Source organism: Pelophylax lessonae (genome assembly GCF_965119305.1).
Source record: "Pelophylax lessonae genome assembly, chromosome: 7".
NCBI lineage: Eukaryota > Metazoa > Chordata > Amphibia > Anura > Ranidae > Pelophylax > Pelophylax lessonae.
The window spans coordinates 42,387,406-42,412,765 of NC_138774.1; the positions used below are offsets into that span (position 1 = coordinate 42,387,406).

Genomic DNA, 25,360 nt, shown 5'->3' on the forward strand with positions numbered 1-25,360 from the left:
CCGACAGTCGCCGCCATCTTCATATTCGTCACAATGAGGGGTATTAGACTTTGCTCCGAAGGAGTAGCTAGGCAACAGAATATGTTAATATAAAAGCTTTAACACATCCCACCCCCAGGGGGTGGTCCCCTCAGTCAATACCCTCCTACTTCCTGTATCCATACTTCAGTTTCAATGTCTAGCTTGTCAGGAGTAGCTGGTTGTCTCTAGGCTGGGGCATTTTGTCTCAGCCTTTCTCTTTTTTTTGAGTTTTTTGTTTGAGTTTTTTCTCTCTCTTTGCTTAGCTGTTCTTTTTGTCAGCATTAGTTAGTTCTTCTGATGAAGAGGATTCGTGCGGGCCGGGTCTCGGGCTGATCCCCCTGGTCGCAGGTTGTGGGTCAGTGGCTTCCCGGCCTGCCATCAAGCGTTCAGCCAGGTAACGCTCCTGGCACAGTGAACGACCCATCCCTGTTCGGTGCAGGGATGATCGGTGAGGTGGCTACCTCACTGGACGCTGTGCGGTTTCTTAACCCCGATTTTGTGCGTCCTGGATGCGACTCTCCCTGCCTCATGTGCAGCGGTTTGTTTGCCTGTGCGGGTTCCCCACGCCATTAGGAGGTAAGTGTATCTATGTGGGGACCTGTCTGTCGGGGGGGTGTCATTATGGGACTGTGAAACCTGCCTCTGTTCACACTGTTTGGCTCCCTGTCACTCTGACTGCACGCTGTGGGCTGCAGGGGGGGGGGCTGTGTGGCACTGTCTGTGTCAGCCTGTGAGTGTGAAGAGCTGTGTGCTGTGGGGCATGTTTTTGTCATGTTGGGGCACAATACATCGATCGCTGCGGCGATCCGCCATGTTTTTTTGCATGGGTGGTGTTTTCTACATCACAGTAGTGGGGGAGCGGCGGTTTCGCGCCAAACGATGCCATTTTGCCGGCGCTCGCCCCAGCCGCATGTTTTCAATGCGGGCGGCCATTTTCTTGTAGCCTTCCATAGGCTTTGATAGAGCGCCCTGATTTCATCACTTCCTCTTTCCTGGTGTGCACCGATCGAGACAGCAGCAGGGGTCTCCTCAGGTTTTATCTTTCTGTTCTTCCTATATCCATTGCCTGTGTTCTGTTTTATCCCTGTGGGGGTCTCATTGTGCTTGTGTGTGTGTGTGCGGTGGGCTGCGCTCGCCGCGCTTGTTAAAGGGGCAGTTAACCCTTTATTCTCCGGCAGATTTTTTTGGGGCAATGGATTCTCAGGAGGGCAAATTTCCTGCCACCCTGGTGGGAAGCCAGGGGACTGCTGTTTCCCCCCCCAGGGGGGGATTTGGCTGCGATTGTGGCTAACCTTGCTGCTCAAGTGCAAATGCTTGTGGCTGCTCAATCCACAAAAAGGTCCAGAGCTTCAATTTCCTCTGGTTCAGAGGTTGGTGGTGATGGGGCTGATATGGCTGGGGTCTCCTTATCGGGGTCCCGTTCCTCCCTGGATCTTGTGGGGTCTGAGGTGGAGGCAGAGGTTGAAGGGGTGGATACTTCTCCCCCTGGCTCGTCTGAAGAGCTTGCACTCATGGATGAATTGGTTGCTTCTATCAAGCAAACGCTGCGCTTGCAGGATGAGCCATGTCCTCCTGCTGCCTTGGCAGCTTATGGGACAAAGAGAAGGCGCAAAACATTGCAGGTTTTTCCCTGCACGGATGATTTTCAGAGCGCTGTTAAGGAACAATGGCGTAATATCCGCAAACCTTTTGCGGTACCCAATAGGTTCAAACTGCGTTATCCTTTCACGCCCGCTACTGGTGAGCGTTGGTGTGTGCCGCCTCCGGTGGATCACGCGATAGCGGTTTTGAATAAGTCTACTGCGATTCCTGCTGAGGATACCCCGGTGTTCCGGGATGCCACGGACAAGAGGCTGGAGTCTCTTGCCCGTCATACCTATTCTATTATGGGTTCTATGCTGAAAGCTCTGTTTGCTTCCCTCATGGCGGCCCAGGCGGTCGCGAGCTGGACGCAGGTGCTTAGGCGCGTTTTGGTGGCTGATTCTGCCCCACCGGCGACATTGGATATGGTGGATCAAATCCATCAGGGTGTCATGTATTTGTGTGATGCGGACTTGGATATGGTCCCGTTGGCCGCACGTGTACACGGTGTGGCGGTGTTGTCTCGCTGCTTGGTTTGGTTGAAGTGTTGGTCGGTGGACCTTAGCCAATCTGCCCTATGAAGGTTCTCGCCTTTTTGGCGAATCCTTAGATGCGCTGATAAAAGGGATCACGGGGGGTAAGAGCACGCTGTTACCCCAATCCCACAAGGCTAAGGCGACTCCAGGTAAGAAGCATGCTTCCTTTCGGCCCTTTCTCGGGTCCTTTCGTGCCTTTCAGTCGCACTATAAGGGCAAGCCGTTCAAAGGTCAGGGCTCCCAGAAGAAGCCGTGGACGGGTAAGCAGAAGTCCGGCCAGTCCGGATCCACTGCCCACAACAGTGCGGCCTGAAGGGGCGCCCTCACCCGGTTCTGGGGTGGGGGGACGCTTGCTCGGTTTTCCACAACCATGGCTGTCCCGGGTTCGGGACAGGTGGGTTCAGGAAATCGTTCAATCTGGTTACAAGATCGAGTTTCTCTCTCGGCCGGAGAGCAGATTTTTTCCCTCCAACCTTCAACTGTCTCTGGAGCGTTTGCGGGATCTACACCTAGCGGTGCGGGACCTGAGGGCTCAGGGAGTGGTGGTTCCGGTGCCTCACCGGGACAGATTTCGGGGGTTCTATTCCAATCTGTTCACCGTGCCCAGGAAGGAGGGCAAGGTACGTCCAATTCTGGACTTAAAAGCTCTGAACCACTTTGTGCGGGTTCGCAAGTTCTGCATGGAATCTCTGCGGTCGGTGGTGGCTGCCCTGGTTCCGGGGGAATTCATGGCCTCCATCGACTTGAAGGATGCGTATCTACACATCCCCATTTTCGAGGGTCACCAGAGGTACCTTCGATTCGCCATTGCGGAGGATCACTACCAATTCGTGGCGTTACCTTTTGGCCTCGCTTCGGCTCCGCGGGTTTTCACCAAGGTGCTTGCACCACTGCTGGCCTTGTTAAGGGCCCAGGGCATCTCTGTCCTGGGGTATCTGGACGATATTCTGGTTCGGTCTGTGACCAGCCAGGGTCTGGAGATGGATCTGTCCGTCACGGTGCAGACTCTACAGGAGTTTGGTTGGACAATAAATTATCCAAAGTCGACGCTGTGTCCGTCGGTTCGTCTTCCCTACTTGGGGATGATCCTGGACTCGGTCCAGGCGAAGGTCTTCCTACCGGACGACAAACTCAAGACTCTCCAGGAAGAAGTCCAGTCCCTCATGGACGTTCCGTGCTCATCCCTGCGGAAGTGCATGCGGTGTCTGGGACTGATGGTCTCGGCCTTCGAGGCGATTCCCTTTGCCCAGTTTCACACGAGGAGTCTCCAGGCGGAGATCCTGTCCAGGTGGGATAGGCGTCCGCAATCTCTAGATATCCAGATTTCGTTGAGTCATCGCACCAGAAGGGGCCTTCTGTGGTGGCTCCAGTCCCCAGCGGTGTCGGGGGGGCAAGTCTTTTCGTCCTCTTTCATGGACGGTGATCACCACGGATGCCAGCCTGTCGGGCTGGGGTGGTGTTCTGGGCGTTCTGTCCGCCCAGGGAACTTGGTCGGAGGAAGAATCCTCCCTTCCGATCAACATTCTGGAGTTGCGTGCGATAAGTCTCTGCCTTCGACGTTGGACGGACAGGCTGCGAGGCTGTCCGGTTCGGGTGCAGACGGACAATGCCACGGCGGTGGCTTACATCAATCACCAAGGGGGCACCAGGAGTGCCCGAGTGGCTCGGGAAGTGGCCGACATTCTTTCCTGGGCCGAGACTCATGTCCCGGCGATATCGGCGGTACACATTCCGGGGGTGGAGAACTGGCAGGCGGATTATCTGAGCCGCCAGACCCTGGATCAGGGGGAATGGTCTCTCCATCCGGATGTCTTCCAGATGTTGTGCGCAAAGTGGGGTCTTCCGGAGGTGGACCTGTTCGCGTCTCGCGTTACAAGGTAAAAAGGTTCGTGGCAAGAACGCGCGATCCTCGGGCAGACGCGTCAGACGCGTTAGTAGCCCCGTGGCATCAGTATCGGCTGCTGTATGCGTTTCCGCCGATTCAATTGCTGTCCAGGTTCCTTCGCAGGTTGATCTCGGAACCACACATGGTGATTCTGGTGGCTCCGGACTGGCCTCGCCGGTCCTGGTACGCGGACCTCGTGAATCTGGCGGTCGACGCTCCTTGGCGTCTGCCTCTTCGAGAAGATCTCCTGTCTCAAGGGCCGATATTCCATCCTGCTTTACAGTCGCTGGCTTTGACGGCCTGGCTGTTGAAACCGAGGTCCTGAAAGATAGGGGCCTCTCTCCGGAGGTCATTCACACTTTGATTAACGCGAGGAAGTCTTCCTCGGGGAAGGTTTATCACCGTACTTGGAAGGCCTATTTTGCCTGGTGTGAGTCCAGGGGGTTTTCACCTCGCACTTACTCGGTGTCTAGGGTGTTGTCCTTCCTTCAGACGGGTGTCGACCAGCGTTTGGCGCTGGCTACGGTCAAAGGTCAGGTGTCTGCGCTGGCCGTTCTCTTTCAACATCCTGTGGCGGCTAACTCTTTGGTTAGTGCCTTTGTTCAAGGGGTGCGACATCTGGTTCCTCCTAGGCGGGAACCTTTACCTCCTTGGGACTTGAATCTTGTTCTGTCCGTGCTACAACATGATCCCTTTGAACAGATCAGAAAAATCTCGTTGTCCATGTTGTCCAAAAAAGTCGCTTTTTTGGTGGCGATCACTTCGGCTCGCAGGGTTTCGGAGCTGGCAGCTTTGTCCTGCAAGTCTCCGTATCTGGTCATTCATCTAGATAAGGTGGTCTTGCGACCTAACCCTTCTTTTCTTCCGAAGAGAGTTTCGGATTTTCACATCAATGAGGACATTGTCCTGCCTTCGCTCTGCGCGAAGCCCAAACATCCGAAGGAGGTGGAGTTGCATTCCTTGGATGTTGTTCGGGCGATTAGGGTTTACCTGAAATCGACTGAATCTTTCCGCAAGTCGGATTCCTTGTTTGTCCTTCCTGAGGGACCTCGGAAGGGCTTGGCTGCGTTGGCCTCTACCATCGCCAAATGGATCAGACAGACTGTGGAACAGGCCTATGCTTTGAAGGGGAAAGTTCCCCCTGTGCCTGTGAAGGCGCACTCTACCAGATCTCTGAGTACGTCTTGGGCCTGTCGTCATGGGGCTTCTGTGGCCCAGGTGTGTAAGGCGGCGACCTGGTCGACCGTACACACGTTCACAAAATTCTACAGAGTGGATGTTCAGGCATCGGCAGATGCTTCCTTTGGCCGCAAGGTTCTTAGTGCGGCGGTTCCTTAGAGCTCTTGTATGGGCTTCTTGGCTGTTGGGATACACATTGTTATCCCTGGGTTATTTGTTCTCCTGGGTTTTTGCTTCTGTTAAGCAAGTGTTTTTTCTCCTGTTGCCCAGTTGGTTTCCTTCCTTTGGTAAGGTTCCTTTCTCTGATGTGGAGACGGCGTTGCCTTGGACGCGGCTGCGTTTCCCACCCCTCATGTTTGCACTGCTTTGGGACGTCCCCATTGTGACGAATATGAAGATGGCGGCGACTGTCGGAGGACGTTAGAGAAAACTGAATTTTTGTAAAATCTTACCTGTAAAATTCCTTTCTCTGAGTCCTCCGCCAGTCGCCGCCCCCGCCCCTCTTTTGGGGTTTGGTTGTATACTCTACTGCTATTCCACTGAAACTGAAGTATGGATACAGGAAGTAGGAGCGTATTGACTGAGGGGACCACCCCCTGGGGGTGGGATGTGTTAAAGCTTTTATATTAACATATTCTGTTGCCTAGCTACTCCTTCGGAGCAAAGTCTAATACCCCCCATTGTGACGAATATGAAGATAGCGGCGACTGTCGGAGGACTCGGAGAAAGGAATTTTACAGGTAAGATTTTACAAAAATTCAGTTTTTTCCAGATCAAACAAATCTACTCTTGAGCCTGTGGAGGTTTCCCCAGTTTTTACGGATCCAGTGGACAGGCGGGTGGTATCCCTTTTCCGTCATCTTCATGTGCTGGCGGGTTCCATTTTGAAACCGGTTTTTGTGTCTGTGCTAGTCTCACAGACGGTGATGGAATGGATTAGGTGGTTTGCGGGAGTCTTGGACCCCTAGACTGTTCCTCCGGAACAGCTGGAACTGTTGGACCAGGTGATCCAGGCTCTGGTGTTCCTGTGTGGATGCGGCTCCCCTGGTGGCCAGAGTCTCGGCCGTGGACATTTTTTTAAGATGCATGGTCTGGTTGAAGAGCTGGTCGGTTGACCAAGCTTCTAAAAAAGCCTCAGCTGATCTCCCCTTTCTGGGAGACAGGTTGTTTGGTGACTCATTGATGAGTTGATCAAGGGCCTGATTGGCGGGAAGAGTACTCTTCTTCCTCAATCCTCCAAGGGTAAGACACCCCGTCCTAAGCAGGGTCCCTCCTTTTCTGCTCATAAACGTTTTTTTTTTGTGCCTCCGGGGCGCAAGAAAAAGGTAAGCCATTCAGAACTTCTGGAGGTGCTAAGAAACTCTGGGGCAAGTCCAAGCTGTTCAGTCCGGTGCTGCATACTCTTCAGCATGAAGGGATGCCCTCACCCGTCTTAGGGGTGGGGGGACGTCTGCGCTTCTTTCAGGAACCCTGGACTTCCTTCAGGATAAATGGGTTTCATGAACTGGTTTGTTCTGGGTTCAAGATCGAATTTTGGTCCCAGCCAGGGGACAGGGTTTTTTTCAGTCAAATCTTCACTTGTCTCTGGAGCGTTTGAAGGATCTGCGGGAGGCTGTGTGAGATCTCCTAGCTCAAGGGGTGATTGTGCCAGTTCCCCTACTGTAACGCTCTCAAGGTTTCTATTCAAACCTGTTCACCGTGCCCAGAAAGGAGGGCAAGGTGCGTCCAATCCTGGACCTCAAGGCTCTGAACCGCTTTGTGCGGGTGCTGAATTTCTGAATGGAGTCCATTCAGTCAGCGGGGGGATTTTCTGGCTTCCATCAATCTCAAAGATGCGTATCTCCACGTCCCAATATTCGAATAACATCAGCGATTCCTCCGCTTCGCGGTGGCAGAGGAGCACTTTCAATTCATGGCGTTACCCTTTGGTCTTGCCTCGGCTCCCAGAGTATTTACCAAAGTCCTGGCCCCTGTGCTGGCCTTATTGTGTCGATAAGGTATCTCCATTGTGGGGTATCTGGACGATCTCCTGTTGTGAGCAGTTTCCCTTTCCGATCGGCTGGAAAACATCTCCATCACCATTCGGACCCTTCAGGACTTCGGGTGGACGATCAATGTCACTAAATCTGCCCTGACTCCGTCTGTGCGGGTCACCTATTTGGGGCTGATCCTCGACTCTGCTCGGGCAAGGGTCTTCCTTCCCTTGGACAAACTTATGAAGTTGCAAAGGGCAGTCCAATTGCTGATGGAAGCCGATCGGTCCTCTTTGCGGGCTTTCATGAGGGCCCTGGGTCTGATGGTCTCGACCTTCGAAGCAGTCCTGTTTGCTCAGTCTCACGTGAGACGGCTGCAGAAAGATTCTGTCAAAATGGAACAGAGATCCTCGGTCATTGGACCAGAAGATTCGGTTGAGCCATCTCACAAAGTCGGCTCTCTTGGTGGATCCAGTCACCTGTCCTGTGACATGGCAAGTCCTTCCTGCCGGTATTTTGGACTGTGGTCACCACGGATGCCAGCCTGTCAGACTGAGGTGGAGCTCTGTGCTTAGGGGACCTGGGTGTTGGAAAGTCTTTCTTGCCAATCAATATTCTGGAACTGAGCTCTGCCTGGTTCACTGGACGAGTCGGCAAAACACGGCTTTCTGGTTCAGGTCCAGTCGGACAATGCCACAGCCATGGCTTACATCAATCATCAAGGGGGCACCAGGAGTGCCCTGGCGGCCAAAGAGGTGGCCGAGATTCTGGTATGGGCAGAACATAATGTTCCGGCTCTTTCTGCAGTCCACATCCTGGGTGTGGAGAATTGGCAAGCGGATTAACTGAGTCATCAGGTGTTGGATCAGGGGGAGTGGTCTCTGCATCCGGAGGGGTTTCATCTCCTGCGTGTCCGGTTGGGGACCCCGAACGTGGATCTGTTTGCGTCTCACCTCAACGGGAAAGTTCAGAGGTTTGTGGCCAGGTCTCGGGATCCTCTGGCCGACGCCACAGACGCATTAGTGGCTCCTTGGAGTCAGTATCGCCTGATCTATGCCTTTCCCTCCGCTCATTCTCCTGCCAAGGTTTCTTCGCAAGTTGGCGATGGAAGACATTCCAGTCGTTCTGGTGGCACCAGACTGGCCTCGGTGGTCTTGGTACGCAGAGCTGGTAAAAATGATTGTGGATCCTCCATGACGTCTTCCTTTGCAGGAAGATCTACTATCTCAAGGACCGATCTTCCATCCTGCTTTACAATCGCTGGCTTTAATGGCTTGGCTGTTGAAAGCAGGGTGTTGAGGGATAGGTCTTTCTGATTCAGTGATTCCTACCCTTTTGAAGGCAAAGAAGTCGACATCAAGGAAGATCTATCATCGTACATTTCTTTGTGTGAATCACTGCAGCTGCACCCTTGCTTGTTTTCTATAGCTAGGGTTTTGGTCTTTTTACAAAAAGGGGTTGAGCAGCGCTTGGCGTTGGGTACTATCAAGGGCCAGGTTTCGGCCTTGGCTATTTACTTCCAACGTCCGCTGGCTGTTCGCTGGCTGGTTTGGTTCGCACTTTTGTTCAGGGGGTGTGTCGCCATCTGGACCCTCCGAGGAGATCCCCGTTACCGCCATGGGATCTTAATCTGGTTTTGTCTGTTCTTCAAAAGCCTCCTTTTGAAAATATTTGGGCGATTTTTTTTTTTTTTTTCTTTACTTTCTTTGTCGCAGAAGGTTGCCTTCCTAGTGGCTACCACTTCTGTCCGCAGAGTCTCTGAGTTGGCGGCGTTGTCCTGTCTGCCTTATTTGGTGGTCCACAGGGATAAAGTGGTCCTCCGACCTAATCCTTCCATTCTTCCTAAGGTGGTGTCCGATTTTCACTTGAATAAAGACATTGTGTTGTCCAAAGCCTAAACATCACAAGGAAGTGGCTTTGCACTCTCAGGATGTGAGTCGGGCGATAAGGGTCTATCTGATGGTTACTGAGTCTTTCAGGAAGTCGGACTCTCTTTGTCCTTCCGGACGGTCCTCGCAAAGGTTTGGCTGTGTCTGCTGTGACCATTTCGAAATGGATTAGGCCAGTGTTTCTCAACTCCGGTCCTCAGGGCACACTAACAGGCCAGATTTTAGGTATTACCTTGGGGAGATGCAGACTAGAATACTTCCAATCACTGAGCAGCAAATGATATCACCTGTGATGTATTTCAGTTTTCTTGCAAACCTGGCCTGTTAGTGTGCCCTGAGGACTGGAGTTGAGAAACACTGGATTAGGCAGATGGTTGTTCAGGCTTATTTTCGATCAAGGGTCAGGTTCCTCCTTTCCCTGTGAAGGCGCATTCTACTAGAACACTGAGTGTGCCTCTTGGGCTTTTCGCCATCAGGCCTCTGTTGTACAAGTTTGTAAGGCAGCGACTTGATCGTCTGTGCACACCTTTACCAAATTTTACAAGGTGGATTTGTTGGCTTCTTCGGATGCCTCTTTTGGCAGCAAGGATTTGCAGGCTGCTGTTTCATAAGAGAATGTTTGTACTTCTCTTCGAGGTCTTTTATCTGGGTGATATCCTGTTGTTTGGTTGAGCTCCATGTTGCCCGGTTGGCTATATTTAGCCTTTTGGAGTTGATGTTACTGTCTGGCTGTGTTTTCCCACCCCTCATGCCTATACTGCTTTGGGACGCCCTACTCAGCTCATGGAGATGAGGCTGCATCTGTCAATGGACGATAGAGAAAATACGATTTTTTTAAGATCTTACCGTAAAATCGTTTTCTCTGATGTCCATCGACAGACGCAGCACCCGCCCCGCCCCTCCCCTCTGTTTGGGGTTGGTTCTGTTGTCTTCACTGGTTTTAAACTAAACTGATGTGCTGGGCTGTGCAGTGGGGATTTATGCCTGGAGGGACAGCCCTCTGGGCGTGTGTATTCAAATTCTCCTGCCTAGACTACTCCTGATGGGAGGAACATAAACCATTCAGCTCATGGAGATGAGGCTGCGTCTGTCGATGGACATCAGAGAAAAAGATTTTACAGTAAGATCTTATACAATTTTATTTTTATTTTTTTTAGGAATAGTGTAAAAAAAAAAAAACTTAAAGCACCCCATCTCTCCGTATTCGCACGTAGAAGCGAATGCATACACAAGTCGGGCCCGCATTCGAAAACAGTGTTCAAACCACACACCTGAGGTATCGCTGCGATCGTCCGAGCGAGAGCAATAATTGTAGCACAAGACCTCCTCTGTAACTCTAACTCTAAACTGGTAACCGTTAAAATTTTTTAAAAAGTCACCTATGGAGATTTTTAAGTACCGAAGTTTGTCGCCATTCAACAAGTGTGCGCAATTTTAAAGCATGACATGTTGGGTATCTATTTACTCGATGCAACATCATCTTTCACATTATACAAACAAATTAGCTAACTTCACTGTTTTTTTTGTTTTTTTTTTTTTTTTTGTTTTTTTATGAAAGTGGATTTCTTCCCAACAAAATTGCATTTGAAAGAAAGCTGCGCAAATACTGTGTGACATAAAATATTGCAACAATTGCCATTTTATTCTCTAGGGTCTCTGCTAAAAAATGATATATGTTTGGTGGTTCTAAGGAATTTTCTAGCAAAAAATACTGATTTTTAACTTGTAAGCAACTAATGTCTAAAAAAGGCTTAGGCTCCATTCACATGTAGGCGTTTTGGGGCGTTTTGGGGGCGTTTTTCTGCTCTAGGATCAGCTCTCAAAACGCCCAAGAAGACAAATCCTATTCATTTCAATGGCCCCTGTTCACATCTGAGCGTTTTGACGCCGTGAGCAAAACGCCCAACGCTCAAAAAAGTACACGAGCTTCTTTTTGGGCAGATTACATGCGTTTTCCATTGGTCTCTATTCAATCTAAAAACGCCTGCACAAAAAACACCTGTAAAATGCCTGCAAAAACACCCATAAAAACGCTTGCAATAGCAACGCCAAGATGTGAACGTAGCCTTAGGTGCAAAAGGGGTTAGGCTCCGTTCACATGTAGGCGTTTTGGGGAGTTTTTCTGCTCTAGGATCAGCTCTCAAAATGCCCAACAAGACAAATCCTATTCATTTCAATGGCCCCTGTTCACATCTGAGCGTTTTTGACGCTGTGAGCAAAACGCCCAACGCTCAAAAAAGTACATGAGCTTCTTTTTAGGGAGAGTACAGGCGTTTTCCATTGGTCTCTTTCCATTGGTGAGTATGCGATTTTAACAGGTACATACTCCCACTTCCATTCCAGTCGCCTTAGGCGATCGAAAGCAGAAGTTCTTCTCCCCCCTATCCAAAGTCCTCTGGGACACATGACCGGTCCTAGATTTCGGGACTAATCACAAAGCGCAGTGGGCACCTGGCCATGAAGCCGCAAGATACCACTGCCGGGTGCCCATAGTAGAGACGCTGGCATCGCCGAGGGAGGACACTGGGAGAACGTTGCTGGGGTAAGTGCACCGCTAGATCCTGGGACAGGTGAGTGTGTGTTAAGTCAGTAGCTACAGTTTTTTTTTTTTTGTAGCTGCTGACTTTTAATAAACAAAAATGACTGGAACTCTGCTTTAATTAACTCCTTTCTCCCGTCCCATGCTTGGTTTCCGTACCATGGGGTTTCAGTACCGTGGGTTTGGTCCCGATTACTTTTGAGGAACCGACCTCTGGGGAGGGAGCCAGAACCCTGACCCCCTCGCTATCGGAGGACCTGTCACATACCAGATACCATGCTTGTTGACCGGATGCTATGTATTCCCACTAGTTCATGGTTACCTGTGCCAATTATCCTCCTGAGTCTCCTGCTGAGTTAACCTTTTGTAGTTGCCTTTCTTTTGTACTCCATTTGTGCTTTACAGGACTTGTTCTTCTGCTATGCCATGTGCTACCATGCACCTCTTACGTAACTTCAGACCAGACACAAAAACATTTGAAGAAACGGACGAAAAAACACTGTAAGACCATGGCATAATGAGCTAGTATGCATCGCATACTAGCTCATTATAAAAAATTCTTACCTTAGAATGAAGCCCTTCCAGCGGCACCTGCTCACTGCTGAGACAGCTGACATTTTCCCCAGTGTTTCTTCCGGGTTCTCGGGTCCCGGCGCTGTGAGTGGCCGGAGCCACGATGATGTCCCTCCCGTGCAGGTGCACAGAAGCCGTCTGTTTGCGGCACTGGCTCCGAAGGTCCGGCTGCATGCACTCTGAATATCTCCTAAACTGTGCAAGTTTAGAGGATATTCACAGTACCTACAGGTAAGCCGCCTTATAGGCTTACCTGTAGGTACAAGTGGTGTAACAAATTTTACAACCACTTTAACGGAACTTTCTTTGTTTAAAAAAAAAAAAAAGTTTTTTGAGTTCTGTGCAGTACAAAAATAGTACGTATACAGCAAAAGTACAAATGGCACTAAAAACCGCCATAGAATTCATAGCGCTGAGAAAAAAATTGTACACATAAACATGGCATAAATAAACACCGCAGCAAAGTACAGATGAAGTAAAGAATCTACGGCAGGCGTGGGACAATCCACACAGGGAAAAGGAGTGAGCCGGATCAGTAGGAGTAACACACATTAAGGAGTACACGTGGAGGAAGCCTCAAGCCACCTATCCCATATCTTATGAAAGCGTTTCAAACCACCCCTGTTTATAAACATCACTTTCTTGTAAGGGAGAGTATCGTTAATGTCAGCCATCCAGGCAGCCAGGCTGGGCGGGGGAAGGCTGTATCCAGGTACAAGCTAACCATTTCCTAGCAGTAAACAGGGTTTCACGTAGGAAGCATTGCGTATATTTGTCAATGTCCTCATCTGGGAGTATCCCCAGGAGACACATCTTGGGGTCCAGGGATACCAGGAACCCATACGGTCATGTAGAAACTGGATTATTTGCGACCAAAAACCCTGTATACGTGAACAGTGCCATATAAGATGCCCAAACGTACCTGGAGACAAGAGGCATTTGGGGCAGATAAGGGAACGTGAGGAATCAAGCCTAGCCATCCTCAACGGAGTGAGGTATGATCTATGAGTTATATAGCACTGCGTGAGTCTATCAGAGAGATTCGGAGACGCCAAAGTACAGGCCTCCAGGGCATCGCTCCAATCATCATCATCCAGTTCCCCAACCTCCTCAGCCCAAGACGTCCGAATGCCATAAGCAAGGGCGGTCATAGGTTTAGTGAGCAACATTTCGTATAACAATGAAATACGTTTTTGATGGTCCCGACCCCTAAGCACATCCAGAAGGTCAACAGAGGGCAGGGCCGGAGGGTTGTTGGCAAATTGTGCCCGAATGGCGTGCCGAATTTGCAGATAGCGGAAGTGCATGGAGGCCGGAAGCTGAAATTCCCCTTGGAGGATAGCAAATGATTTAACTGTGCCCCCCGAGATCAGGTGTGAAAGCAAATATACCCCTCTAGACAACCAAGCACCCGGATCAGGGAGATGCAACAATTCCGGCAATAACCTATTAAACCACAGAGCAGTCATAGAGTGGAACACGGTGTCCCCTGTCCTGGAGACAGCCAGGTCCCAGACCTGTCTGCGCTGGAATAGGAGACCACTGTGATCGTCGGTGGGGAGCCTCTCACCCCTCTAAGTACATCACAGAAAGGGTGTGGAAACTGCGCACCATTGCCATCACAAACCAACATGAGATACCTATGGCAATCCTTTTTATCAATGTGAAAAAGATGGGGAGAGTTGGGCTGCAAGGTAATAGGCCGCAAAGTCTGGGACGGACATACCGCCCAGCTTTGTGGGTTTCTAGGTATGTTTCCATGCTAGCTTGTGTCTGCTCGTTCCCCACATGAATGTTTTCAACGATCTATCCAAAATTACAAAATACTTGTATGGTATATAGATGGGTGAGTGCCACAGGACATAGAGAATTTTGGGTAGGAGAATCATTTTGATCAGACCCAACCTCCCCATGACACCCAGCGGTAGACGTGCCCAGGTCTGAGTTTTGGTCTTTACCAGGTCAAACAGTGGTTCAACGTTCAAGGGTATATAGTCAGGTAAGGAACGGGACACAATAACCCCCAGATGCTTGAAAGACGCCACTCGAGTTAGCGGAAGGGCAGCCTGATCCGCAGATGGAGGGAACATGTCCACAAGGAGAATCTGGGATTTGTCCCAGTTGACCGTGCGTCTGGAAAAGGCACCAAGTTGCTGAATGGTCAATAGGGTTTTTTGTAGGGGCGGTCCGGGGTCAGCCAGATACAGAAGCATGTCATCCGCGTAGAGGCCTATCTTTTCCTCAAGGTCCCCACAGCGGAGTCAACGAATGTCAGGGCCTGAGCGTATGGCTATGGCAAGGGGCTCCACCGCAAGGGCATATAGGAAAGGGGATATGGGACAGCCCTGCCGCGTCCCCCGAGAGGGAGAACGGCCGAGACGTCCAGCCATTATCCAGTACCCTGGCCCTAGGCTGGTGATACAAGATGGTAAGCCATTTGACAAAGTTGGGGCCAAAACCAATTCTGTGAAGGCACTGTCAAAGATATTGCCACTCAACAGAATCAAATGCCTTAGCGGCGTCAAGCGTTACCACTACTCTGGAGCCTGTACAGTCATGCGTCGCCTGTAAGTTCATAAAAAGACGACGGGTATTAAAGGCCGTGTTTTTAGCGGGCATGAAACCGGTCTGGTCAGGGTGGATAAGAGACAAAATTACCTTATTGAGGCGCAAGGCCAAGACCTTGGCCAATATCTTGACGTCGCTTTTTAGAAGGAAATAGGCCGATAGGAGTCCGGGAAGGATGGATCCTTCCCCGGCTTGGGGATCAAGACAATGAGCGCCTCCACACATAGATTCTGGCAGGACACAGTCCCCAAATGCAGCCTCATACAAAGCAAGCAACTTGGGGGCCAAAATAGCAGAAAAATGGGAGTAAAATTCCACAGGTAACCCATCAGTGCCAGGGGCCTTGGCCTTCGCAAAATGCGAAATAGCCATGACCACGTCATCAACCGATATGGGAGCCTCCAGCATGGCGACCTGCGAGGAAGACAATGTGGGGAACTCAGACAAATTTAACAGCCGAGCTAGGTCAGGAGGAGCATAGCGTACCTTAGAAGTATAAACCTCGCTTAAGTGGGCAGCAAACACCTCCGCCACGGCCGCCGGATCAGCAGAGTCCCCAACAGCGACGGATGGAGGAATCTGACCACAGGGGGTATAGTATCCATATAAGCCAGGAAAGCCAACAGCTTACCCGGCTTCTCCCCATATTCAAACGTGCGTTGGCGGCTGAAAAACAGCTTACGGTCGGCTGTCTCACGGGAAAGGTTATCGAAGGTACGTACTTGAAGTTTGAGTTGGGACAACAAGTCTTGGGATGGGGAATGTGCATATTGGCGCTCCAGATCAGTCAACTGTTCTGCTCAACGAAGGTCAGACCGCGCCGCCCTTTTAAATCTAGAGATACGCGAGGACAAAAGCAAACGGGCATAGCCCTTGAACGTCTCCCAAACTGCCGAGGAAGCAGCGGAGTCAACGTTAGATTGAAAATAGAAAATCCATATGGAGTCTATTCTGGACATGGTGGAGTGGGTTGCCGAATAACAGGAGTAGGCCCGAGTCGTAGGGTGTAGATGACGCCAGGAGTCTAGTAGGTAAAAACTATGAAGCAGTCTACAAAAACAGGTATCATGGTCAGGGTAGGCAGGGGACAAGGTTGGTCTGGTCCTGTCCAGGCCAGGATTAGAAACCATGTTGAAGTCCCCCATCCAGATGGCCGGGATGGAGGGGAACCTGGACATAAATGTCGAACCCTCGCCTAGAAGCGTGGCATTAAATGGGGGAGGCACATACCACACTAGAATCAAAATAACATGCCCACTGATCCGGCCACAGACAAATATATATCTGCCCTGTGGGTCCGTCACCACCTCATGAGTAGCAAAGGCCACTGATTTAGATATAAGTAGTGTAACCCCTGTGGAGTATGTTGAGTGGGAGGCGTGGAAGGACCAGCCTACCCACGGGCGCTGCAAGGCACCTAGCAGTCGACCTTCTGCATGGGTTTCAACCAGAGCAATAATATCCGCTTGTTGTTTTCTCTTATTTGAAGGAATAACGGTCCTCTTGACTTTATCACGCAGGCCACGTACATTCCAGGTGAACAACTTCAGCCGTGCCATGGGAGTAAATGGAATACAAGGCATAGAAGCAAAGGATCAGGAGGCCCCAGAGCAGATAGCATCCCTGCCTGCAGCATAACAAAAAATATACAAAAAGAGCATCTAGCAGCTGTGGAAAGCAATAAAGCAATCCGAACAATCATGAGTAAATGAGTAGCACAAAACACATATATAATAAACCCCAGCCCAACACAGTCCCCAACAGGTGTGGGCATACGTCCCAAAACAGGTAACCACAGTGGAGCAAGAAGCAAAGACCCACAGAAAGTAGAACGTAGCAGTCCCCATCATTAGTGGCGACAAAACAGAAGAAAAAATGGGGTGAAAGTTCTCCGAAGAGGGGTCCCAAATACGGTACACAACAGTAGGTGAACACACTGTGAAAAAAGATGTATAGTCCAGTGTGAGTCCAGGTGCCCCCCGGCCATACAACAGGTGAGCCCAGGGGCCCCCCGGCCATACAGAGGAGCAGGAGACCAACAGCCATCAGCAAATAAACGGAAAGTACATATAAAAGAATAAATTAAATAAAAATGAAAAAGTGAAAACCCCCCAACTCTCCCCCTCAACAGGCTGAAAAAGAGTGCAACGATGGGGGTTCCAGAGCCCCACAATGGCAGGAGAGGGGTACAGTCATATGAGGCACGATGGAGAGCAGTCCAGGGGAGTGCAGGGTCCGGGCATCCCAAGGCACATCAACAGGGAGGTAAAAGAGCCAGAACCAGCAGCAACAGTACTCACGGGAGTTGGTCCAACCAGGCAGTAGCAGAATCTGAATCCTCAAAAAAGTGAACTCCATCGTCACCCACAACCCGCAATCTGGCCGGGTACAACATAGAATACTTGACGTTGCGGATCCTCAGGCGTCGCTTAACCTCTGAAAAGCGGCTACGCATCTTCTGGACTTCTGCGGAGAAGTCAGGGAAGGCCAAGATTTTATGATTTTCCAGATGAATATTGCCTTTCTCCCGGGCCAGCCTGAGAACTGCGTCAGTCTGTGAAGTTAAGAAATTTAGCGATGAACACCCTGGGGGGTGCCCCCTGTGGGGGTTTCTTGGCTGGCATGCGGTGTGCCCGCTCCACCACAAAGGCCTGGGAAAACGCCTCCCTACCATAGGTCTTGACCAGGAGGTCCTCCAAGAATGTGGCTGGGACGGTGCCTTCCGTGCCCTCCGGCAGGCCGATGAACCAGAGATTATTGCGCCGAGCGTGATTTTCCAAATCGGCCTGTATGTGCAGCAGGTAAGTAATATCCCGGGAGGCCTGGTCCACTGCGTTTCTAATCGGGGGGAGATCGTCCACCACACGGCCTATGCGCTCCTTGGCCTCAGACACCCGGCCTCTGAGCTTCTGCAGATCCTGCCGGAGGAGGGAAATGTCCATCTTCAACTCCTGTAACTTGAATAGGTGTAAAATAGGGGTGCGCTGATATAAATAATAGCTGCAACCTGAACTGTGCCTTAGTGAAAATTATGTATAAAATAGGTGCGCTAACAATGAATGAGTAAATAAATAAATCAACACAGTGATAAATAACAATCTTATATATGGTGATATTCCAAGTGAGTAAATAAAATAAATCAAATGTCCAAAAGAACTCAAAAGTGACAAGTGATGAGACGTTGTGATCCTTGACTTATTAAATACAATAACTCATATGGTGATGTGAATTCAAAAGTCCACAAAAACTCTTCACCAAAATGTTGAAAAGGTAAAGTAAGTTGCCAGTGCTCTGTGATTGAAGATCCCGCCACCACCACACTATCCTCCTTACCAGATGAATAAATTAGGAAGGCAGAGAAAACTCTGATGATAGTGTTGGGGAGAAGAAAGTAATCAAATAATCCACCCTGTGATATGGTGCAGGATTAGCCTCTTACCAAATGGCAGATGGAATCAGCACAGAGAATATGGAGCAGACAATGCCTTTTCACTGTATCTGTAACTGGCAGCTGTGTTTCACTTTCACTAGGGATCCGTCCTCCTATTAGCTCTCCATGATGAGCATTGTGGTAATAGAAAATAAACGGACCATAGTGTGATATCCCCGAGGTAAATTTATTCAAAATAAAGTGTTACACTTACATTAGGGATGGAAACATTTGCGGCAGTACAGAAACGATACACCTGACTCGGCTGCAGACCGAGCGGTGTTGGACGTTCGTGGCGGCGCGACACGCCTCCTCTCTAACGACGTTTCTTCCAAACAGGCTTCTGCTGAGATAGGAGGGCTATCTCAGCAGAAGCCTGTTTGGAAGAAACCTCGTTAGAGAGGAGGCGTGTCGCGCCGCCACGAACGTCCAACACCGCTCGGTCTGCAGCCGAGTCATGTGTATCGTTTCTGTACTGCCGCAAATGTTTCCATCCCTAATGTAAGTGTAACACTGTATTTTGAATAAATTTACCTCGGGGATATCACACTATGGTCCGTTTATTTTCTATTACCACAATGCTCATCATGGAGAGCTAATAGGAGGACGGATCCCTAGTGAAAGTGAAACACAGCTGCCAGTTACAGATACAGTGAAAAGGCATTGTCTGCTCCATATTCTCTGTGCTGATTCCATCTGCCATTTGGTAAGAGGCTAATCCTGCACCATATCACAGGGTGGATTATTTGATTACTTTCTTCTCCCCAACACTATCATCAGAGTTTTCTCTGCCTTCCTAATTTATTCATCTGGTAAGGAGGATAGTGTGGTGGTGGCGGGATCTTCAATCACAGAGCACTGGCAACTTACTTTACCTTTTCAACATTTTGGTGAAGAGTTTTTGTGGACTTTTGAATTCACATCACCATATGAGTTATTGTATTTAATAAGTCAAGGATCACAACGTCTCATCACTTGTCACTTTTGAGTTCTTTTGGACATTTGATTTATTTTATTTACTCACTTGGAATATCACCATATATAAGATTGTTATTTATCACTGTGTTGATTTATTTATTTACTCATTCATTGTTAGCGCACCTATTTTATACATAACTCCTGTAACTTGGAAGTAAGGGAAACCTTGAAGTCTGTAATGGCCTCTAGGATCACTCTCTGATCCGACGGTGGCTCATGCGAGGCGGGAGAGGAGGACGGGGAGCCGCCATCTTGGGCCTACAGGCTTCTCTCCTGACGGCGGAATCTGTCCAACTTCGCCGCCACTTCAGAGGTCTTACGGGGAGGCGAGATGATCCGCAGGTGAACCGGAGCAGTAGCATCGGGGTTCAGTGTCACTGTATGTCGGCAACAGGATGGTATGTACGGAGGAAAGCCGGGAGAGCACCGCTCACACACGTCCGCTCACATATGGCTTCAGGCCACGCCACCCAATTTAACAGAACTTTACTTAAAATGCTTTAGGAACATTACAGAATAACCTGCATCTCAATATAGTTCATATTCCTATCGCACACCTTCCTGGTTTGTAGGCACTTGTGTACTGGGTGCTGAAGCGATCACCAGCTGGCCACTGGATCAGTTACAAGTAGATACATATTCGTTAGCACACCAAGGATCTTGCAAAAGCAGTCCGAAAACTTTATTCCAGAGAAGATCACATCAAAAAAATATAGTGCAAAGTTTCGTAGCCACGCAGGACCCCTTCCTGAGGCCTCCCAGTCTCCATCTCCTTGCTAACTATTTGATGGCTGCCCAAGTGTACCTATAAAGGTAAGTGTCCATAACTGGTGAATCCCTTGGGATGGTAGACGATGGCTACATCCTTCCAAGTGACATGGACCCTCAGACTTCCATGCAGTCCCAAAAAAAAAAAAGCCTTCTAGCCCTGCCTTCCCTCTGTATATTAACCGGGAAGGAAGGCAGGACCCAAAAAGCCTGGGAAACCAGTGGTAAGAACTTAAATCTTCCCTAACCTGGGCAGCCTAACCCTAAACTCACTTGCTATTGTAGAATATTCCCCTTGTAGGCATTTGCCCACACACTTTTATCCAACAGCCCTTTGATGGCTCCTAAAACCTGCAGCAGCTGTGAGCTTGATTCAACCACTCGTCTACTATGATGTTTATAAATGTACCTTGGTAGACAAGTAGTTAATAAGTCATTAACAGCAAGAGATTATTAATGTCACATTCTGTGGTGATAAATAACCATTTGCATGTCTCTTTGTTTCAGACAGTCACACTCTGCGATATTATTATACAGCGGTCTCAAATAAAGGATCAGGTCTGCCGGAGTTCTCTGCAGTTGGTTATGTGGATGACAGAGAATTTGAGAATTACAATAGTGAGACTCAGAAGACTCTTCCCAAGGCTCAGTGGATAGAGAGAAATGAAGGACCGGAGTACTGGAAAGAACACACACAGATCTTCAAAGGCACTGAACCTGTATTCAAACACAATGTCAAGACAGCGATGAGCCGTTTCAACCAAACTGCAGGTGAGATAATTATAAACAAATATAATGACAGTAGAAATGCTCAACTGCAAATAAGCCAAGTGACCTTCTTTGAGTTTCTATTTAAAGAACTCAATACTGAATTCCGGCAATTTGGAAAACAAGGTAGATCTGTTTTTATTTTCATGCGCATAAAAATAAGTACAGAGTTCAGACAGAGCAAATCTGCCTCCTTTTTCAAATCCAAAAAGACAATAGAACATGAACTTTTTATAGAAATGAATATGTATGAAGCATAGGTGTGTTCTGGGCTGGCCTGAGGTGTAATAGTATATTTCATCCAATCAATGTCCACTTCTTCTTCTGGTAAAGTAACGGTTAACCAGCTGTCTTCATCTATAGCGGACCCATCTCTTAGTCTGATGGCAATATCACTGGTTCGAACTGGTTACTGTATTTGGAATGTAGCATCCTGTTTTGTTGTTTCAAGGTCTTTTCTTCTCCAGAAGTAAGAACACACAAACTCCCCTTTCATGCAGACGAGGGGGATGGGGTGATGGAAGCCTCTTAACAAGAACATTCACTAGAAATAGGTTCATCATAAAGCATCACTCTAACTATTGCGATTTATATAAAGTATTACTTCTATCTACATTTCTAGGTTCACATATATTTTACTATTATACATTTATTATATTATACATTTAGTGAAAGATTCCTGACTCAGCCCATTCTTCCAACATCTCCCTCCTGTTGAACCTACAAATGTAGATTCTTACTTGAGCTCCCACCCCAGAAGTCTGTCTGTTTTTGTGGGGTCTTCATAAAAACAGCATCACTCGTTTATACAGGCAATGAGGCTGAACTTGATCTGTCATGTAAGTCAGGGTCCTGCATGAACAGAACTGTATACATTACATCGCTTGCAGCTCTATCCACCACTCTTGAGATGAGTCCCTTCATGCATGGTACCAGACAGCAGCCTGCGCACAATAATACTGACAGCACCACTGCGACCATAGTGACCAAGGTGGTCAAATACTTGCCCCATTTGCCGAACCAGCATTCCATCCATCCGGTGAAGGGGTCCTCGATCCCGCTATTTTCCGCCAACTCTTTTTTTTTCAAATTATATCTTTATTTCTTTAAGTTCAGTTACATATACAGTATATTCATTACATTTTAGCTTTCAAGGTTATAATTACAAACCATTTATTCCCTTTAAGGAACCTTAGCCTTCCTTTGGCAATCTATTACCGAACCCAAAACTCCCATTTCGTTCCTTTTCCTTCTTTCCCCCCTGTCCCCCCCAAAAAAAAAAAAAAGGGAGAAAAATGGTGCATAGGTCTCTACACTCCTATATCATTATATATCTATCTTCTCCGCACAAGTTCTTGTCCTGTACTTGGAAATTACCTTTCTTCTGAATTAACATAATCTTTCCACTGTTTCCATTTCTTCTCATATTTATCAGTTTGTTGATGAGCAGATAGGACCAATTTTTCTAGGTTATGTATTTCCTCAACTTTCCTTAACCACATGTTTATGTTAGGTGGTTCAGTCTCTTTCCATTTAAGAGGGATACATATCCTGGCAGCGTTCACCAGATGTGGTATAATGGATTTTTTTGTAATTTTGTATCGGTATGCTGGGGGTATGGAGCAGAAAGAGGGCAGGTTCTTTGGGAATATGACATTTCATAATTTCCTGTATTGACCTCCAAATCTGCTCCCAAAACTTTTCTAGTTTAGGACATTCCCAGAATATATGGAGCATTGTCCCTCTCTCTGTCCCACATCTCCAGCACAAATCTGTATTTAATATAGAAATTTTATTCATCTTAACCGGGGTATAATACCATCTGGAAAAAATTTTATAATTCAGTTCTTGAATTCTAACGCAAATTGAAGTTGAGAATACTGACTTAATTATTTGATTTTCCCGTTCTAGTGAGAAGACAATACCCATTTCCCTCTCCCATTCCTTCAAAAAAGGAGGTTTACGCCGTTCTACTGATGTCATTAGCAGAGAGTAAATTTTAGATATAGTATGTTCCATAATTCCATTTTGGGTGCATAATTTTTCATAAGGTGTTACCTCTTTATCATCCTGGGAGGGGACTTGCAATGTTCCCAAAAAATGGCGTAGTTGAAAGGCCCGCCATAGATCTAGGCCGAAGTGGCCTGAAACGTCTGTTAATTCCTCCATCGTTAGCCAGCCTGTCTCTGTTAGGAAGTCAGATATTTGTATAATTCCTCTATCTGCTAAGGTCTTAAATTTCCTGTCTTGATATCCTGTCTCAAAGTGGGGGTTTCCTAGTATTGGATACAGTACGGAGTTCTCCCGTATTAATTTATCCTGTTTAAATATTTTTGCACAAGTTTTGATCGTGTTTCCTATAATAGGATGTTTCTTTATTGATACTGGTAGGATCTTATAACACCATGGGGCTCTTTTCAACGAGATCTCGCATTGTGCCTGCTCTAAGTTTGGCCAGAGCTTATATTCTCTGTGTCGACACCAGTCAATCACTCTTCCCAGTTGAATGGCTTGGTAGTATTTCTTTATGTTCGGGACTGCCAGCCCCCCATCTGTTTTCGCTTTAAATAGATATTTTTTCCCTACTCTCGGACGTTTTGAATTCCAGATGAAATTCATTATCATAGTTTCAATCTGCATCAAGTATCGAGGTGGGATGTGTATGGGAAGTGCCTGAAAAATGTACAGGAATTTTGGTATAACACTCATTTTAATTATATTGCACCTTCCCATCCATGAGTGCATTCCTCCTCTCCACCTTAGCAGTAGTAGTTTTATAGATTTTAGTAAGGGAATAAAGTTCAGATTAAACAATTGCGATATATTTGGTGTGATCGATGTCCCCAAGTATTTAAGGGCTGTCTTAGTCCAGTTCAATTTAAAATTTGCCCTTAACTGTTGTTGGAGTGTCCCTGTAAGTTCTATTCCCATTGTTTCGGATTTAATGAAATTTATCTTCATATTAGATTGAGTTCCGTATCTCTCCAGCTCGTGTAACAAGTTGGGGAGTGATATAATTGGATTCGTGATCGAGAATAGGACGTCGTCGGCATACGCTGATATTTTATACTGATCCTTTCCCACGCTGATGCCCAAAATATCCGAGTTCATTCGGATTCTGCACAGGAAGGGTTCCAGTGATAATACAAACAGGAGCGGGGACAGGGGGCAACCCTGTCTCGTTCCGTTTGTAATTAAAAACTCTGTAGATAAAATTCCGTTTACCCTCACTTTTGCAGAAGGGACTGAATAGCTCTGTGTTATCCATTTTAACATTTTCTCCCCTATCCCTATATAGCGAAGGACCGTGAACATATACTCCCACCTGATCCTGTCGAACGCTTTCTCTGCGTCGGTATTAAGCAAGACTGTTGGTATTTTATTTTGGTGTGTTATATGTAATAAGCTCAATAGCTTGGTCGTGTTGTCCCTTGCCTCTCGGGTTGGGACAAATCCGACCTGGTCCAAATGGATCAACTTTGTCAGGTATTTCTGTAGTCTGACTGCCAAAATCTTTGTGAAAATTTTAAAGTCAGTGTTCAACAGGGAAATTGGTCTGTAACTTTTGCACGAGGTAGGGTCTTTCCCTTCCTTAGGGATTACCGATATATGTGCATGTATGGTTTCTTTAGGGATTCTATTCTCTGCCCCCCAGGCGTTGAACATATCCCTCATAAATTCCTTCAGGTGTGGCATTAACTTCTTATAGTAATGAATAGTAAACCCGTCAGGTCCAGGTGCCTTCCCTACTTTAATATTCTTTATAGTTTCCATTATCTCCGCAGATGTTATAGGGGACTCGAGTATTTTACTCTCCTCTTCTGACAACTGAGGCATTTGTGAGGTATATACATATTCCTCCATCTGCGTTTGTGGGGCTGTTTGGGTTTTTAAGTTATATAATGTTTCATAATATTTTTTAAATTCTTGAGTTATCTGTTTGGGGTATACAAGTTTCTGTCCTGCGTCTGTTACTATATGTGGTACATATGTTGTCAGATTTTGGTCTTTGAGTGATTTTGCTAATAGCTTCCCACATTTATCCCCTGCTTCATAGAAAATCCTTTTAGTTTTCTGAATTGCTGCTTTAGCTCTAAAGGATAAGAGTTCATTAATATCTCTCCTTATTTTCAAGAGCTCATCCTTTCCCTCCGCTGATGGTGCATGCTTATGTTTTGCTTCTGTTTTATAAAGAGCTTGAAGTAGGTGATCTAATTGTTTAGTTCGCTGTTTTTTGATCCTGGCCCCATGTTTTATAAGAATTCCTCGTATAACTGCTTTGTGTGTTTCCCATATTATCCCTGGGTCTGAGTCTGCAGTGGTGTTAGTTAAAAAAAAATAAACTATCTCTGACTCGACCTTTGCCATAGTCTCCTTATCTTGTAAAAGACTTTCATTCAGTCTCCAGGTTGTTTCTCTCCTTTCTCTTTTGTTTGGTAACTCATAAATTAATGTAATTGGGGCATGGTCTGACCAAGTCACTGAGCCTATCATTATGTCTTTTATAGCGTGTAATTGACTGTGTGGGATTAAGAAATAATCTATGCGGGAGTATTGTTGATGCAAAGAGGAATAGAATGAGTAGTCTCTTTCTCTGGGGTGCATCAGGCGCCATGCATCTATTGTCCTTCCTGTAGTATTTTAGCAAAGTGTTTTCGCACCATAGGCGGGA

General features: G+C 47.7%; 1 protein-coding gene across 3 annotated transcripts in view; it reads left to right on the top strand.

The window, feature by feature from the left end:
* Nucleotides 1-25,360, top strand: part of LOC309559445 (class I histocompatibility antigen, F10 alpha chain-like) — a 587,461-nt gene that overhangs the window by 77,211 nt on the left and 484,890 nt on the right. For 2 of the 3 annotated variants that reach the window (XM_082262705.1, XM_082262704.1), the window contains exon 2: nucleotides 20,428-20,691. The exons of the other annotated variant lie outside the window; for it this stretch is intronic. In XM_082262705.1, coding sequence (XP_082118831.1) covers nucleotides 20,428-20,691 — 264 coding nt within the window. The remainder of the gene's footprint in view (nucleotides 1-20,427; nucleotides 20,692-25,360) is intronic. 3 annotated transcript variants of the gene reach the window in all.